The sequence below is a fragment of the Amblyomma mixtum genome, chromosome 2 (genome assembly GCF_055824585.1).
Source record: "Amblyomma mixtum isolate Tamu chromosome 2, ASM5582458v1, whole genome shotgun sequence".
Lineage (NCBI taxonomy): Eukaryota > Metazoa > Arthropoda > Arachnida > Ixodida > Ixodidae > Amblyomma > Amblyomma mixtum.
In genome coordinates this window covers 321,041,846-321,058,500 of record NC_143013.1, presented here as the reverse complement: position 1 = coordinate 321,058,500, position 16,655 = coordinate 321,041,846, and the positions used below count along the sequence as shown (strand labels likewise).

At 50.0% G+C, this 16,655-nt stretch overlaps 2 protein-coding genes across 3 annotated transcripts in view; one reads left to right on the top strand and one right to left on the bottom strand.

Moving 5' to 3' along the window:
* LOC149365152 (neprilysin-1-like) overlaps positions 1–16,655 on the bottom strand; it is a 67,125-nt gene that overhangs the window by 13,633 nt on the left and 36,837 nt on the right. The window lies entirely within an intron of this gene.
* On the top strand, positions 869–15,592 carry LOC149365154 (uncharacterized). Its single transcript, XM_089567524.1, has 9 exons — positions 869–1,163; positions 2,244–2,297; positions 3,309–3,362; positions 4,341–4,388; positions 6,064–6,135; positions 9,679–9,773; positions 12,034–12,078; positions 12,630–12,689; positions 15,051–15,592. The coding sequence occupies exons 1-9, from the start codon at positions 1,156–1,158 to the stop codon at positions 15,590–15,592; spliced, it is 978 nt and encodes a 325-aa protein (XP_089423650.1). The 5' UTR covers positions 869–1,155.

Here is a 16,655-nt window from a genome sequence, read left to right as displayed (position 1 = left end):
AAAAGTGGTACGTTTGGAAGTGAAGAGAGCTAAGAAACAGGAGTAAGAAAAAAAAAAGTTCAACAATAAAGCTAACGTAATTCCAATGTGAAATTTTGTACGGCGTCATTTTTGTGCGCATGCAAAGTTTCATCAGCTTTCGTCGAGTTTTGTTGAAGGAGAAACTTTTGTTACGCAGAGAAAAACCGTCGATATCCCTCAGCCTGAATCCTTATTTCCGTGTTTCGGTATAGTGGGGAGCGTGACATACAGCTATTTTTTTTTAATCGATATTGCCTCTGGGCAATACGGGGGTATGTAAAGATGGTTGAAAAGAAGGGATAGTTAATTGAATAAAAAGTGGTTGGCAGGTGTATTGAAGTCGAGGAGCGAAAGATGATGCGGTCTCTGCGTTCTAGTGATATACGACGAAGGACTGGTCAGCGAGAGACCCGTTGCCGCTAAGTGCCAGATTCTCGTCGGTGAATATCGGGGGTGTTGTTGCGGGCTAGTTGGCGAACGTACAACACAGCGCCTGTGAAACACGTTCCTGTCTTTGTCCTGCATGTGTTTGCTCTGTCGCCGTGAATATCGGCCTCAGTACTCCAGGATTTGCAGCTTCGATGATGATGATGATGATTTACTCAGGCTTAACGGCACATACCCACGGCGGGGGATTGGCCAGGGTGCATAGCGGATACAAACGCACTCATGTACAGGGAAGGAGTATTTTGATAATTTTGGGACACAAAGCTAGAATTTGTGCAAAACAAAAAATACGGAGAAGGAAAAGTTGTGAATTCATATTCTAGCCGAGGAATCTACCAGATGAAATTATATAATCGTGAATATAATCGCACACTGGTTTCAAGGCATATCCCTAGGCGCTTGCCCCGAAGGATAAGAGAATCGGAATAGATAGAGGAAGCCCGAGCCGAGCGAGGGGGATCTCCAAGTAAATTCGATGAAATCAGCAGAAGACGCCTCGTCTTCCTCACACTACGAGAGTGGCCGTCTTCTTCGTCGCAGCGCGTGGCACCCGCCCCGCGATGGCGCCGTAGTCCGCCTCATTGCGCGGCCTCCTCGGGCGTCGCAAATGGCCGTCGGTGGGTGTCTCGCTTCCGGGCTACGCTGAGCGGAGTTTCGACGGAGCCGCTCTTAACGCGACAACTGATCATGGAGCTGTGAGTGCGGAAGTCTTTTACGTAATCGTACTGGTCAAGGCGCAGACTGGCCGGTCCCCACCTACGGTCACCTAAGCGCCAGTCGCAGAGAATAAGATATTCTGTGATGTGTGCAGCGAGCCTCTGGGTTATGGGGTTACACTAACGGCCTATGAGGCATTATGTCTCGTGCTGGCCGCCCGGGGTGCTTCCAATCGCACCGAAATTCGCATTTCTTGAGTGGAACCCGCGAACTCGTGACGTGAGTACTGCGTCACTGTGTGCCTGTGAATGTGTTGCGTACCTCGGAAATGAGGGACGACAAGGTTCTCGTCCTGGCAGTTCACAAGGAAAAAGCAGTGCGCCCTTTGTAGGGCACCGTCCAGTAATTCAGCTATATAACCTATACTGCGTGATTGCACGATGGGTGTGTCCAGTCTTGTACTCCTTCATCCGAGGCGGGATAGTTCACCGTTCAGCGAGGGAGCCCGCGGCCGCGTCTTTGCCTCATAAATTGACCCCTCGCTGTGACGGACGAATGGGCTCGAGAGTCGAGAAGGAAGAGGGGAGAGTGGTTCAACACAATTTATGTCTGTTCGGATGTCTGTAGCGCTACTGGGCAAACTGGAAGTCGCGGCACTGTTTTCCGCACTTCCCTTCCGAGTTACCCTCCTTTCTGGCGTCGTGATTCACCGTTACCGTTCTCATCTGGACCACAGTAGACATATATAAATGGTTCAGTATAAAAGGAAAAAAAAAAAAACGTTTTAAACTGACACGGTTTGCGCTAAAATGTGATCCTTTCGACGGCATTCATGCACACTTCGTACGGGTGGCAACTATACAGTGATGGCTTCGGTCAAGGTTACACGTTAAGCAATAGCACGTGACATCACTGGAGCGGCCTCGGCGATAGTCGCGTTCAGAAAGGATCGACAGACTTTCGTACAGCGGATTACAATATTCCTCAAATTTACTATTAAACTGAGTTCAGCTTCGAACCTTTGAACAGGCAGCTGGCTAACTTCAGTACCGCAGACCGTTTAATTTCAGTGTTGTACGTTAATCACGCAGATGCGTTCTCCGCACTTTTTCTTTCAGGGACGAAGACAGCGAGCCCATGCCGGATGCAGAGACCATGGAATTCTATCGAATGTGAGCGGTATATCCGTTGTTCAGGAGCGATCCGTTAAAGCCCGTAGTGGTATCAAGAGGCTACGAGGTCCGATGTGCCCACATAGAGCATTGTGCTGCAGCAGCTCTTCAGCGAAGGCAGCTAGCGAGTCGGATTTCATTCCTTCGCGTTACAAATAAAAATCCGGCGCCCAGAAGTTATCAGATGGTGTCGCCCAGAAGAAGTGACGCCCAGAAGAAGCTCTTCTTTCTCCTCCATGTAAAACATGCATTGAGCAGCGCTTGACAGTTCACATGAAGGCCACAAGCGGTGCGACATTCGGCTGAATATGGAGTTTTGCAGAGCTACGATTGACGTTGCCGTTTTTGGACCAGTTGGAGGGCCGTATTTTGATGCACTTGGACTGAGACCTGCAACTGGTAAGATGGGAAGTAGTTCTCCCATCGGCGGAGCCAAGAGAAGTGCTCGCAAGCGTATGTCAGGGGGCCGGATTATCAGTGACGAGGGTCTGGTTAAAATAAACTGAGGGTCCGTCTTGACACTTGACGCTTTTTAGCTTTCGCTTCAGAGAACAGATGCCCTACTTACACGAGAAGTCTAAGGACTGTTCATGAAAGTATGAACATCACCTGTACGCTGCGTTCCTGTAGAGCACGCGGACAGGCCACTGAAATATCCTGGTAGATGACGGTACATTGGCTGCGTGTGAGCACTGTTTGAATAGACAGGTGGGTCTTGCAACTAAACTGTTCGCCATTCTTACAGTAGAAACGTTACCAGCCGGTTATTGTGTGAACAGTGCGGTGGTAGCGGCTCATTGAAAAAAAAAACAAAACAATCTGCCCCACTTGGTGTGTGGCCGACAGAGAGACAACGGAAACCATTTCCAGTTTTGTCGTTCTGTTCACTGCCGCCAGCAAAGCAAAAGCTAAAGAGGAACCGTAGAGATTAGATGAATTCGTGGTCAGTGCACAGGTCTGCTGCCGAAAAATTGCCTTTTTACTTGAAGGTCTTCTGTTGCCGTTTCGCAGAGGTCCGCCGGTTCCCTCCATCCTGCGGAAGCCAGGACAACCATCGAAACGTCGGTAGGTATATCACTGCGTGTTTGTTCAGTACAGTCACACAGTGGAACATTTCCTTAAGGTCACAGGGTTCTTCTTGCCTGAGTGAAGTTTACAGCTTGACGAGTGCCTTGAATGGGATGAAAGCAAACAACGTGGCAGTATCATTTTATTTTGCTGTCGTCCCTTTGAGTTGTATTCATGTTGTCTGGATGTAATAGAGAGCAAAAATGGCTGAGGCTTAGCTTAGGTTAAGCCTAGTCAGATGCGACGCATATTGTCGCCGAGTTGCATATCGAGCACGCCGCTTGGCTAGACGTTCTTCACGCTCTTCATCAGTCTCTGCAGTGTAGCACGCCGCAACTTTTGCTTCTCATTCCAACGAGCAGCCCTGTCTCCAGGAGGCATCTCTATCCCGTGTACGCCTAGCAGAGGCAGGCGCACCCCCTTGTATACCGCCACTCCAGCATCACGTGTTCACTAGAGCGCACCTAGCGGCAGAAGCAGGAAAAACATTGGTCGCGACGCCTCGCGCGACGGCGCGAGCTGGGGCCCCGTTTCTCCTATGTCGTTACGTCACGCATCACGTGGTCCTCCTTGGTTGCGACGCCTCGCGCGACGGCGCGAGCTGGGCCCCCGTTTCTCATCTGCTGTGACGTCACGCACCACGTGGTCATCCTTGGTCACGACGCCTCGCGCGACGGCGCGAGTTGGGCCCCCGTTTTTCATCTGCTGTGACGTCACGCATCACGTGGTATGACATGGAGGTCACGAAAGGTCAATGGTAACGACACCGCCGCGCTCGAGGAGCTGGGTTGGGCTATTTTAGTATGCTTCGCATAAAACAAAGGATAATGACCAACCTAGCCTTCTAAGCTTCCGCATCGGGCTGCCTTGTGCTGTGTGCGTAGTACGTTTTAATAACATCTCAAGAAAGGTAAGGAATATTTCGGCGTTCCTTGGAACCAATGAGAAGTTCTGACGCTGTTTTCACCCCTCCAGGCTGGAAGCGTCCCGACGAGTGTCATTCTCCAAGGACGTCTCAGAAGGGTAAGACCACAACGGCGGGCCACGAGGTCGTTTCCCCAAGTGCGCTTTTGTAGCGAGAGCTACATTACCCGCAGTCTCGCCGTCTCGCTGTGGGCCTTCGGCGCCACTTGTGCGCATGCGCGAGGAGCCGAGGACGTCACAGCTGCGCAGCTGGTGCGCCGCGCGCCGCGCCGTTCGTCTCCGACCATGGAGGAAGGAAAAGTTCTTTCCTGCCGAGCAAGGCAGCCTCCCAGTCCTCTCAGAAGGGGTGGGGATGGAGTGGGAAAGCAGGATTGGCAGGGCATGCCCACACCATGTGATACATTCTGAAGACATAAAACTACGCAAGAGACAGGACAGAAAAGATGCAGACAGGACGAGCGTAGTCTTCAGTTTTATGTCTTCAGAATGCCTTACCAACCAGCCTCTCATCGCACACTTCTAGAATTCACGTGATACATGTCCGCAAACACTTCCCCACAGTGTAGACACTCGCCCGAAAAGACCGAATTGAAATGCGGAGAATCGCACACCATTCTATACCGCATCCTTTTCGACCGCCCCGCCGATCCTACCCCGCAGGGACAGCCCGCCATCGGAACCGGGGAGGAATGGGAGGCCCTCCTTGCGTCGCAGGACCCGGACACCCAACCTCGCTTTGGGCACCGAGGTGCAAGTGCCATAGCCCTAGACACATGCGCGTAATGTGAGGGCTGTGCGGTGGCTCTGAGACCTTGAAGGGTCCAAACACGCGTAATAAAGTTTGCCACCCATCCATCGAAAGCAAAGGAAAAGCGCATAACTGGCCCCCTGGGACGGTGGACACCTCAGTAGCGCTTTAAAATACGTAGCGGTAGTGACAGATCTGCGCTGCATGCGTTGGCATTCACAACGTTGCGGCAGAAACGGCATTCATTGTGTTATTGGCTTTAGCGTCGACGACGTTCTAGACTCCGATTATTTTGTGGAAAGAAAGGGCGCATAACTGGCTGCCTGGGTCAGTCGACGCTTGAATCCACTTTGAGGTACCCCCTTTGCCAAAAGTAACCGAACAGCAGGTTTTTGCATCTGAACCGTATAACGGAGCCTTTACGGCACCCCTAAAAACCGAAAGGGGTCAAAACTTGAGGACAAGCTAGGGCTCACCTGTGCAGATTCAGAGCTTAATGGCCGCAATAAGTGCTTATCTACGCGGCTAAGAACTACCATTGGCCGGTTGCTTTTCGCAAAGACGGTACGTGGAGATGGTGGGAGAGGGCTGCATGCAACACGCGGCACTAGTCGACAGCGTTCATGGAAGGAGTGGGAGAGGCCCTTCTTGCGTCGCAGGACCCGGACACCCAACTTCGCTGGGTGAACCAGGACGGCAGTGACATGGCCCTACGTGGCCTGTACACATGCGCGTAATGTGAGGGCTGTGCGGTGGCCCTGAGACCTTGAAGGGTCTAAACTCACTTGAAAAAATAGATTTCCATCCATCCATCCATCCATCCATCCCTCCATGGGTGAGCAACCTCTCGCGATCCATGATTAATTTAACTGCCACCTGCCAGGGTGGAGGCGCTGCCTATCCAGTGTCCGGAAGGCACTCAACGTTACAGACGCCAAGCTGCGTCTATAGTTGCCCGATGCACCACAACTTTCGCTCTCTGACCAGGTTCAACTGTAGATAAATCAAAATTATTTTTTTTTTCAGGTCGACGGAGTCTCTCCCTCACGAACTTCTCTGCAATGGTCCGCCGCCTGGGAGGACGCTAAGAAAGAAACAGTAAGCGGCGTCTTATTTGACCTCGTCGCGGTATTTGCTCTGTCATATTTCATTCTTGGGTGAATCGTTCAGGCAATGGCCGCGATAAGTACAGCTTCACTTTCCTTGATGGTGAGATGGCGGGCAAAATACAGTTCAAACCTACTGCAACTCCCTACGCCTTGAAAAATAAAGGGTGTCGATGGAATTGGATAGCCAGGTCTAGCAGATTCCGGAAAACAGCCGAGGAACAGGAGGCTGGGCTACTCATGGTGAAATCGCACTACAAACGCTCACTGAAAGAAATAAGGCGCCAGCTGGTTTCATGCATATTTATCGTAAGGGCTTTTAAAATTCCTCCCGCCTCAGCCACTAGCTCGCCTGCAGTGAAACTGCCAAAGAACCTACGCCTCGGTACGATACAACTGCACTTTCTCGGTTCGGCAGTGCGCGGTGTAGGGCCAGAATCCGAGATTCAGGGACGGCTGGCTTCATGGGTCGTCTGCACAGGCGCAGATGATTCCGGGCTTGCGTCATGCGGGGCCGAGCCAGGTAAGTACCGTTGTATGCGAGATAAAAGGTACCGAAATGTGCAAGCTCGTGATCAGCCGCACCGCGAACGATCCAGTGGTATAGGATCTTCAAAAACTGACACGGCAAAAATGCATGTCACGGTATTTGGACACCATTTCCTATAGACCAAGACCATGTTTATAAGCAAAACTGGGGGTTCGCGGCAGTCGGTTTCTACAAGGGGGGAAAAGTAGGCTGAGCACGCCCAGGAATACATTGAAGCCTAAGTTTTCAAAGCAGTTTTCTGATTTCGGAGTGCACCTATGATGTCGTTCCTTCGTGAAGAACAACCAGATTCCTCTTATAGAAGAGCCGCTGCGGTGGCTCATAGGTTATGGTGCTGGGCTGCTGAACCGAAAGACGCGGGTTCGATCCCGGCCGCGACGGTGGAATTTCGATGGAGGCGAAATTCTAGAGCCCCGTGTACTGTGCGATGCCAGAGCACGTTGAAGAACCCCAGGAGGTCGAAATATCCGGAGCCCTCCACTACGGCGTCCCTCATAGCCTGAGTCTCTATAGGACGCTAAACCTTCATAAACCATAAACCATCATCCTAGAATAGGTTCTGAAAGTATGAAGCGTCATTTCGAAGGCGCTGGAATCATACGCATGGCAGACTCCCGCCGATCGGAGTACGAGGCGGTTGCGCGACCCATAGAAATAAGTGAGGTGGAGAGTTGGACGAAAACTCGTCTGGTCGGGGTAAACAATAATAAAGCGAAATTTAGATGCCGACAATCAAACAAAACAAAACCAAGACGTTTTGGCTGCCGCACGGGAGCCTTCTTCCCAATGAAAAGAGAAGCGATGGCGCGATCTTATGTGTGCTTGGAAACGGGGTGGAGAGAGTGAGCGTAAGCCGTTGTCAGATTTCGGCAGCTCCGGTTCAAGGTGTTACTGGTTGTTTCTATCGTCGAAGATCCTAGGTGAGGGCGAGGGAACTTATTATTTTCAGTTATAAAAACGTGTGCCTTGTCCCAGTCGATATCATGCCGATTCGATAAAGAGTGCTCGGCGAGAGATCACATTTTTCGTTTGACAGAGCATCCATGGCGGCGGCCGTTTGTTAACAGTTGTCAAGTACGTTGAAGAAGAGTACGACAATGTACACTTCGTCATTTCGAAGCTGTGTTTTTAAAATTTCATAATGAATTTGCGTTGTGAAGCCGGACATACCCCCAGAAGGCGCTCTATCCGCTGAGTGTTTCCCCAAGCTGCGCTAGTTTCTCATCTGGTCAGACATTTCTGCCGCGGACGCTACATTCCCACGCAAAATATTGAAGACACAAAAGGTTGGTTGGTTTATGGGGTTTAACGTCCCAAAGCGACTAAGGCTGTGAGAGACGCCGTAGTGGAGGGCTCCGGAAATTTCGACCACCTGGGGTTCTTTAACGTGCACTGACATCGCACAGTACACGGGCCTCGAATTTCTCCTCCAAAGAAATTCAGCCGCCGCGGCCGGGATCGAACCCGCGTCTTTCGGGCCAGCAGCCGAGCACCATAACCACTGAGCCACCGCGGCGGCTGAAGACACAAAAGCTCCGCCTTAAGGGTATGACGCGAAAGCATAATGGGTTAATTGCCAGATATGCTCAAAGTCATTCTGGACGTTCCCAGCGGTGGGCCTTATGCGGCGCAGGTTGCTCTTCCCGAGCGACCAATCATTGATTTAACTGGCACCTGCCACTGGGGGCAGATTGCTGACAATCAGGTGGGCAGGTTGTGATGACGCCGCAAGGTCACGTGACTTAGGTGGCCCACCTGCCTCCTTTATTGCTCTCTGGGCACCACCTGCCAGAGTAATGCTCGTGATTTTTCGCCCACAACGGTGACAACGCCGACGCCGAATATACTAACGGGGCCTTTTACGATATCGCGTTGATACTGTCGTTCAAACGATAGCAAGGTTTACATTGCACACAGTCCTCAAACAGCACAATAACCGATTCGCGCACTGTAGCAAACGACCAACACCGCCAGCACCGTGATTACGCATATAGGTGGCGCTGGCGGACTCCGCAGGTGGCTGGTGGTTTTGTCTGCGGCGCCGTCAGCTGAGTGCGTGGTTCTGTTTCGTGCGCTTGCCGCGACGTTTGAGAACTGTTTTTTTTAGATAACGCTGTCTAGGGTTTCTAGTTTGATTTACGGTGTTAGTGAGCTAAAGTAGCGCATACGAAAGCATGTCGGAGTGTACAAGAAGCATGCGCGATTTGGGAAAACACCTAGCGGATTAAGGAGATTCTTGGGGATTAGTCCGGTTTCACAATACACATTTATCATTGTGTTTTCAAAAGATGGGGCAAAAACGTGGAGGCTAACAAAGAGGGCTCAGCTTAAATTTAGGACAACACAGCGAGCTATGGAAAGAAAATGATAGGTGTGACGTTAAGAGATCGAAAGCGGGCGGAGTGGGTGAGAGAACAAACGCGTGTTAATGACATCCTAGTCGAAATCAAGAGGAAGAAATGGGTTTGGGCAGGGCATGTAATGCGAAGACAACCGCTGGTACTCAAGGGTAACGGAGTGGATTGCAAGAGAAGGCAAGCGTAGCAGGGGGCGGCAGAAAGTTAGGTGGGCGGATGAGATCAAGAAGTTTGCGGGGTTACAGGGTGGCCGCTGCTGGCAAAGGACACGGTTAATTGGAGAGACATGGGAGAGGCTTTTGCCTTGCAGTAGGCGTAGCCGGGCTGCTGCTGCTGCTGATGGTGATGAGGATGCGTGAGCCTCAGAAATTGCGAGGTAATCGCTGTTTGTTCATTGTCGTCATTCCGGCTCTTGATTAGAAGAGAATGGAGCGATTTTATCACAGTTTGTGTATGCCGCACTTGACCTCAATCTTGTCTTAACTCATTGGAACGCCGTGACCACCGTTCGGCGGTTGGAACCGAAATCTAAAGAGCTCCTCGGTGAAGCTGTATTATATGGTTAAGGGAAGTCGCCTTCCCCTCTTAACACTGTTGCCATCTTTCTTCTTTTCTGCTCTGCGAACAGGAGCGTGTCAGTCATCGCCTTCTGCTCGTTGGCCATGGTCACCCTGGTGGGAGTTTTCTGGGGATACATCATTCACGGCATCGTTCACTCAGAAGGTGCTGTCAACACTGCACGCTGCATGCGCCGCCGGGAAAGTGTCGATTTCGTGCTTACACTTGACCTAAGGTTAAACGCATGAAAGGTCTGACTTCATGTGCACCCCGAAGCATCTTCACGCCTGGCTGATTTCACGGAGAGCGATGTGTATTTCAAAGCACAGCTGGATCGAGGAAGGCAAGCCTCAGATTGCTCACCAAGTTTTGAGAACACAAGTCTTGCGTTTGAAACTGAGACCTACCTCCTAGAGCATTTACCAGTTTAACCCTCCAATACCGCTCTGTGTCAATGCCTGTATTATGTTTACCGTTTTTTTACGCTGTTCAGTGCATGTAACCTATTATTTTTTTCCCTCAACGTATCCTGAGGTATTGTGTGTATTGACTGACACTCGTCAGGCATCTATGCCTTTTGTCAGCCTCTTCGACAGACTTGTACTTTTGTGCTTTGTCTGCCTGAAATAAACATTCAATTCGATTCAAGTTGCCGGCCTGCACATAGAGGGCCTGTGCGCTACTTTTGAGTCATTGTTGAGAGGTAGAAAATACTTAGGGCGCTTTAGCGCAGAAAAAAAATAAGAACCGGTTTAGCTTAGTTGGCCAAAGTGCTCACTTTGCTTTCGATTCGAGGCTCGAAGGTCAGGCTTGAGGCAAAGATGGGCGAAATCGGTGACTGGACACCATAGTGGTAGCGCACAGGGCACTGTGATAGCGGTGTGTTTTGGTCCATTGCGCACGGATGGAAGTTGATTGAGACGACGACGCAGCGCGAGAGAGTGTCAGTTAAACAAGAGGGGTGATCGGTCGCTCTCGTGTGGCGACCGAAGATGATCTCTCCCTGCCGCCACGGGTTGCACTTTCTTGCGCGGCGCAGTAGCGGCCATATTTATAGTTATTTTTGCAGATCTAACTTGCTTCAGGCAGAGAACGGTTTTTTTTTTTCAAGATTAGAAACCCTTGATCCAGCGCACTGATAAACTACTCGGCGCTCAGCTATAACGGCATTTTCCTCACGTGAGAAAAATTACAAACAATACCGGTTTCTTTTTCCGACTGCTGCCCGGAACGGCTCGGAAATGAAGGAATGCCGGCGCTAAAGTCTTTCCAGTGGTTTATTGATAAAACCCAGGTACTACTTTTTTGCTGAGGCGGAATAGGGGAGAGGTAATTTGTCGTTTAATCAGACAGTGAGGCACGCCTGGTCACATTGAACGATACATGATTCACAGACGATTCCTGCGGCAGAGTATGCGTCCCCCCGAACAGAGCATGCGCTGCCGGCTCGAGGTCGTGCGAGAGGGTGGCGTGGTGCAGTACAGCGGTGAGACTCCCTCTGCCCCTTTTCCTCCTCTCCCCTGTCCACCTTGCCGGAAAATGTTTGGGCTGACGCATTACGAGAAAAGCTCAGCAACGGGCTGCACTGCAGCGGCGCGTTGTAACACCTCATTGCACGTTCGCCTGCTGACACATCCGCTGGCTGTCTGAGCTATCAGCGAGCTCCCGACTAGACGTACGAAGTGTCATAAGAACCGCTTGACCTTCGTTCCATTTCTCGACGGGCAGTTCCAAAATGTCATGATAATGAAAAATAAAGGTATTATAGTCTTCAATTATCTGCCTTCGCATCCCAAAAACGCATCTCTATACGCTTCGCGAAACGCCATTGGAGAAGAGCTTGTTGGTTTAGGACACATCGGGTCTTCAAAAAACTAGTACGCAATAAAAATGCGCGTTTGCTTTTCGCCTCTATAGAAACACTGCCAGTGCGGCCATGAATTTAAACCGCGATATCGAGCTCATAAAAAAAAAAAACAAGATATGTAATTGCTAGGATTTTGGGGACGTCTTAATATTTAGACATCGCAGGCCGTGAAAAAAATAGGTTAAAATTCTAAAAGTAGCGCTCAGTTTATTACGTGTATATGAAACCCTTCCCATTTGGTTCTCTGAATTTCGGGGTGATTCCCAGGCGCGATCAGTGGGCGAAAAGCTGCTAGCCCCCCTGATCACCTCTTCTTTTTATTTACCAAATCTTTTTTTTTTGTAGTTATACTGCAATTTGAGCGCCACTTGTTTACATGTGTAGAAGGAGAGTACTTGCGCTCAGTGAGCAATTTCGCTCTTGAACTGTTGCGGTAACGGGCATGGTTAGTCCTCCCGTCGAGCTCGAGTCCCAGGATGCGGCCGGTGCGGTTATCGCTGCGAAGTGCCCCGATAAGGTCGTTTCGTTCCTAAAGGGCCGGCCTCGTTTTCAGGACAGGAGTGACGCCTTCGCCACCGAAGCGAAACCGAGAATACTTGAAGGGTGAGTGCCTGTAATGCCTGTAATGTCTAGTAGTTGCCTGTAATGTGTCGCAGATTATAGGCACCAATTATTAGTGACCCTATGGGAACCCGCGCAATAGCTTTGATGCGTTGTTTGGTTCATTCTTCAGTTTAACTTGCATTAATGCTGATAGTCGGGCGTATTGTTTGTTACCCAGCTAAGATTGCGAAATTACGCCAGCTATTTCAACATGCTTTGGCATCTTCGTACAAAGGACGCCGGATTTCCTTCGAATGAAGTGCTTTTCACTTTTTGTCCTGGTCCACCCATATCGTCCGACGTAAATAAATTTATCAATTCAACAGATGTCAATCCGACACGTGATGTATTGCACGCATGGCCAAGAAAGCCAGTTGACTTGACTGCCAATTGAAATGTTCCCCCTACATAAGCGTGGTCTGCCCCCATCACTCACTTCCGTAAAATAAAAGCTTCGTTGCTAGGCTAGCACTTCGTACTGCTATCATGCGTATGATGATGCGCAATGGGCGCAATAAGAGCCCTTCGCGTCTTTTTTTTTCTTTTTTCAGCCAGTCCTGCAGAAGAGGTCCTGAGAAACCTGGAGGATTCGGACTACGCTGTCCCTAATCGTAAGCGAAGCGCTCACAGCTGCGCTGCTCTTTGCAGCTGTTAATAACGCGCAGAACAGCTAATGTGTTCAAATTGATCGTGTCTTCGCCGTGTCCTGACCTAATTTCTTCGGTGTATATGCCGGCATAATTTCGTTTCATTTAACCACACTTGCTTCTCAAGGGCGTTGTTGAAGCAATGGGACAAATCGTGAAGCAAAAAATAGAAATAAAGAGGGCAATATCAACAATAGGTGATAAGAATGGTAACCAGTTTTAACACAACTAGACAGCAGCGTATAAAAAAGGATAACAAAACAGGAATACAATTCTTACATTTGAGCCCGTAGGTACTGCCAATGCACAACTCCAATGCACTGGCTGAAACAACACATTCAGGTAGCCTGTTTCATTGATTTATTGTGCGTGGGAAAAAGGTGATTGATATGATGATGCTATCTCGCGTGTTTTGCAGCCTTTTATAGCGGAAGTAAGCGAAGGCTGCTTGAGGTAAACATCGCGATCCCCAAAATTCAGTACCGGTGTTGAGCAAGGAGCGGTGCATTTCGAGAAGTGGGTCTGAAAGTGTTATTGTCGACGCGATCACGCTGGCCTTGTACCTGTATAGGAGATAGACACAAAATGGAGGGCCCTATTCTGAACAGCTGCTAAATTTTTTTTATTAGTGTGATGAATGTTTACGAATGTTATCAATATATGAATGTTTAAAAAGCACGGGATAGTGAGGTACGGTATCGAAAGCCTTTTAAAATCTAACAGAACAGATTCAACTTGCATGCCAGTGTCAAGTGAAGAAAATGTGTCCTGAGAGAATTCTAAAATTTGAGTGAAATCCTGCTCAGAAACCGTGTTGAGTATTGATAAAAAAATTGTTAGATTACTAGCGATCAACTAATTGAGATGATGTGCTGCAGCTCTCGCAGGTCAGTGAAATGTGTTTATAGTTTACCTCTATGACTTGAGACAAGGCAGGTCGACCCGCTTTGTGGACAGGCACACCTATTGCCGTTTTGCAATCAAACGGCAACTCGCTTCTTTCCAAGGGCCTGTTAAATGTAACAACTGGCCCACGCCTTCAAAACGGAGCATGGAATTAAATCCGGCCCATTGGCACTGTTTCGCTTAATTCAGTTAGCAGCCGAAGCACCGCTTTATAAGCGACACAACCTGCTAATCTCGGTTGACGGCAGCAGAAAAAAAAAAAAAAACGGAGTGAAAACAACTATTGAAACAATTTGTCAACTTGATCGCTAATTCAGATCGTTCTGATAGTGAGGGCGGGGCAGAACATTCAACGAAGACACCGCGGAATTTCAAGCCACAGTTAAGGCACGCGGAACTAATTCCAACCGGAAAGAGCACATGAACCTCCACATACTGTTAAGTCATCACTGCCAGCAGCTTAAAATGCTCTGTGTTTTATTTGGAGACTGCCTGCTTCGCCCCGTGCGGGGGCATTATCGCAGGGGAGGCACGTTAGCATTTTGATTGCACCGAAAAATAAGCAACATGCAGTTCAAACAAAATCGATACCTGAGCAGACGTAAAAAATACATTCTAAAATAAAATTCATCATTGCTTGATATTGAAACAAAGTTGAGGGAACAAGAAGTGGCCTATAGCGTACACGTAATCGCACAACAGCAATGACGTCGCAAGCGAGCATTTTAAAGCGATAGCGTTAAAGGCTACGTTGTCCAAAAATCCTGTGTCGCTATTGTCGGCGTATTGAGCGAAAAATCACGAGCACGACTGTTACAGGTGGCGCCCAGAGAGCAACCTAGAAGGCAAGTGGGCCACCTAGCTAACGTCGCCCTGCGGCGTCGTCACTCCCTGCCACCGGATAGTGAGCAAACTGTCCACCGTGGTAGGTGGCAGTTAAAATGATGATTGGTCGCTCGGGAAGCGCAACCTGGATCGCACAAGACCCACCGGTGGCAGCACGTGCCATCGCAGGGCAGTGGCGCATCGCTTAACCGCTGCACCAGGATGGGTATGAGGACTCCCAGGGATCTATGAATGCAGGCAATGACCTTACATACATGAGAATTAACCCATTACGCTATCCCGTCACACCCCTAAGGCGGAGCTTAAGTGTCCCTTGCGATTTTTTTTCCTTTATTACTCAGCTGTTGGTTTCCTTTCGGGATGCAGTTCTCAGCGCAAGTGATGGTCATGATCACCATGGGTTGTCCAAAGGGGCTCGATACTTTCGCTAGCTACGGCGCGTCTTAACCAACCTGTCCAAGTAACAAAGTTGGATGCTGATTATGGCCGCATTGGTGCATTTTTATTTGAAAAGGACGATATACGTCGGGGAGCAGCCCCTAGAAAGTTCACACTGTGGGCCTGACCATGCAGTAGTGTTCCTCACGGAACGGTCCAGGCAACGCCGCGTGCGGACGCCCGTGGTGGTCCTGAGGCGGCACCCGCTCCCTTCGCCACCGCCCAGTCGTGCGACCGGCCGGCCCTCGTATCGATACCGACGCTCGAGCAGCGGTCCACGATGGACGACGCGCCGGCGGCGTCCCAAGACGACGCCGCGAACCGTGTTCCAGTGGCGCTCCAGGGTTCTGGCGACTCCCAGCTCCTCCACCGTCCAGGATAACGCGCTCTTTCCGGAGGCCGGAGTTCTCGAGGAACTCAAGAACGACTCCTTGGCTGCTGGTGCCAATAGCACTTTGGCTGGCAGCGACGCCCCTATGCAAAAAAACGCCACTGCCTGGGTCGGCTTGTCCACAGAAAACGTCTCTTCGAACGCCCTTTTGAGCGAGGATGAGGCGCCCAGTGCCAGTGGCGAGTCGCTTGTCGACGACGAAGCAAGGAGGGGCGTTTCAGAGACGGTGCGTTTGAACGAGACCGCGCAGATCGTTAACGGCACCGATCTGGACTATTACGATTGACGTGCTTGATGGCGAGAAGCGTTTTTCTTCGCTCATTCACCCCGACTGTTGTGCCCACCACGTTTACCATATGATGTACATATTCATGTTACGTTCATTAAATATTTTTGCAGCGATGGCAGCCAATTCCCGTGCGTCACCCCCTGTGTATGCAGCTGAAACTTGATTTAACTAAGTTTAAGAGCCGCCGCGAATCATTTCTTTGAATAAGGGAATTCATTAAATCGAGAAAGGCATTTTTCGACACTCTAACTTAGCGGCACCCAAAGCTAGCGCGGCGTCATATTTGCTGCTAACCCGCGCCTCCACGTTGGAAAGTCCGCGAAGGCGGCCCCATCGCTTGCGCGTGAAAGTACACCCTCCGTATCCTTGGCCTCTACCTGTAAGACTCTGGGCGCAATGACCACACCTCAAAAACATTCAAGGCGTGGACGCAATCCATGTTGCGGAGCTTCTACGCCGCGTATCCTCCTTGCGTACGGGTGCTTTTACGCTCAGTCACATTCAATATGCCACTCCATATCTTAAGCTTAACGGCACGAAAATCGAGCGCATGAACGTCACGATCCGTCTTGCAACTAAGGTAACCCTAAACCTATGTCGTAGCACTAGCACAGTCAAACTCTTTGCACTTGGCATGCATAACACCCTTCAGTAGCTATTTGATGCACACCTTCAGACTCAGTGCCTAAGGCTTGCCGCGACCGCCGCTGGCCGCTATATCGGAAAGCCAAAGCAGCTCTAATAAGGTGACGACGACAGAGAAAGAAAGATGAACCATGATAAATCAACTGGGCCAAATTGCCGCTATTAATCAGTCGCCATATCCTCGCCTTCATTCGTATCAGTATACATGGTAAACCCTTATAGCCATTCTTCGACTCATCCATACCCACCTCGTTGTTAAACCCCGTCCTGGAAACGTCCCTCGCCGTACAGCTTGAGCTATAGTGCCCTTCACAAGTATTACGGACAAGCCGAAGACACCATCTGGGCATACGTTGCAAGCACAACGCATGAAGCTGTAACAGTTAGTTACAATCCAACTCTAACCCACCCTGTC

What these genes read in the sequence shown, in the direction of transcription:
- LOC149365154 (XM_089567524.1), top strand. An exon ending in ACCATGGAATTCTATCGAAT is followed by an intron (nt 2,298 to 3,308) that starts GTGAGCGGTATA and finishes GCCGTTTCGCAG; the next exon opens with AGGTCCGCCGGTTCCCTCCA. An exon ending in GGACTACGCTGTCCCTAATC is followed by an intron (nt 12,690 to 15,050) that starts GTAAGCGAAGCG and finishes CTGACCATGCAG; the next exon opens with TAGTGTTCCTCACGGAACGG.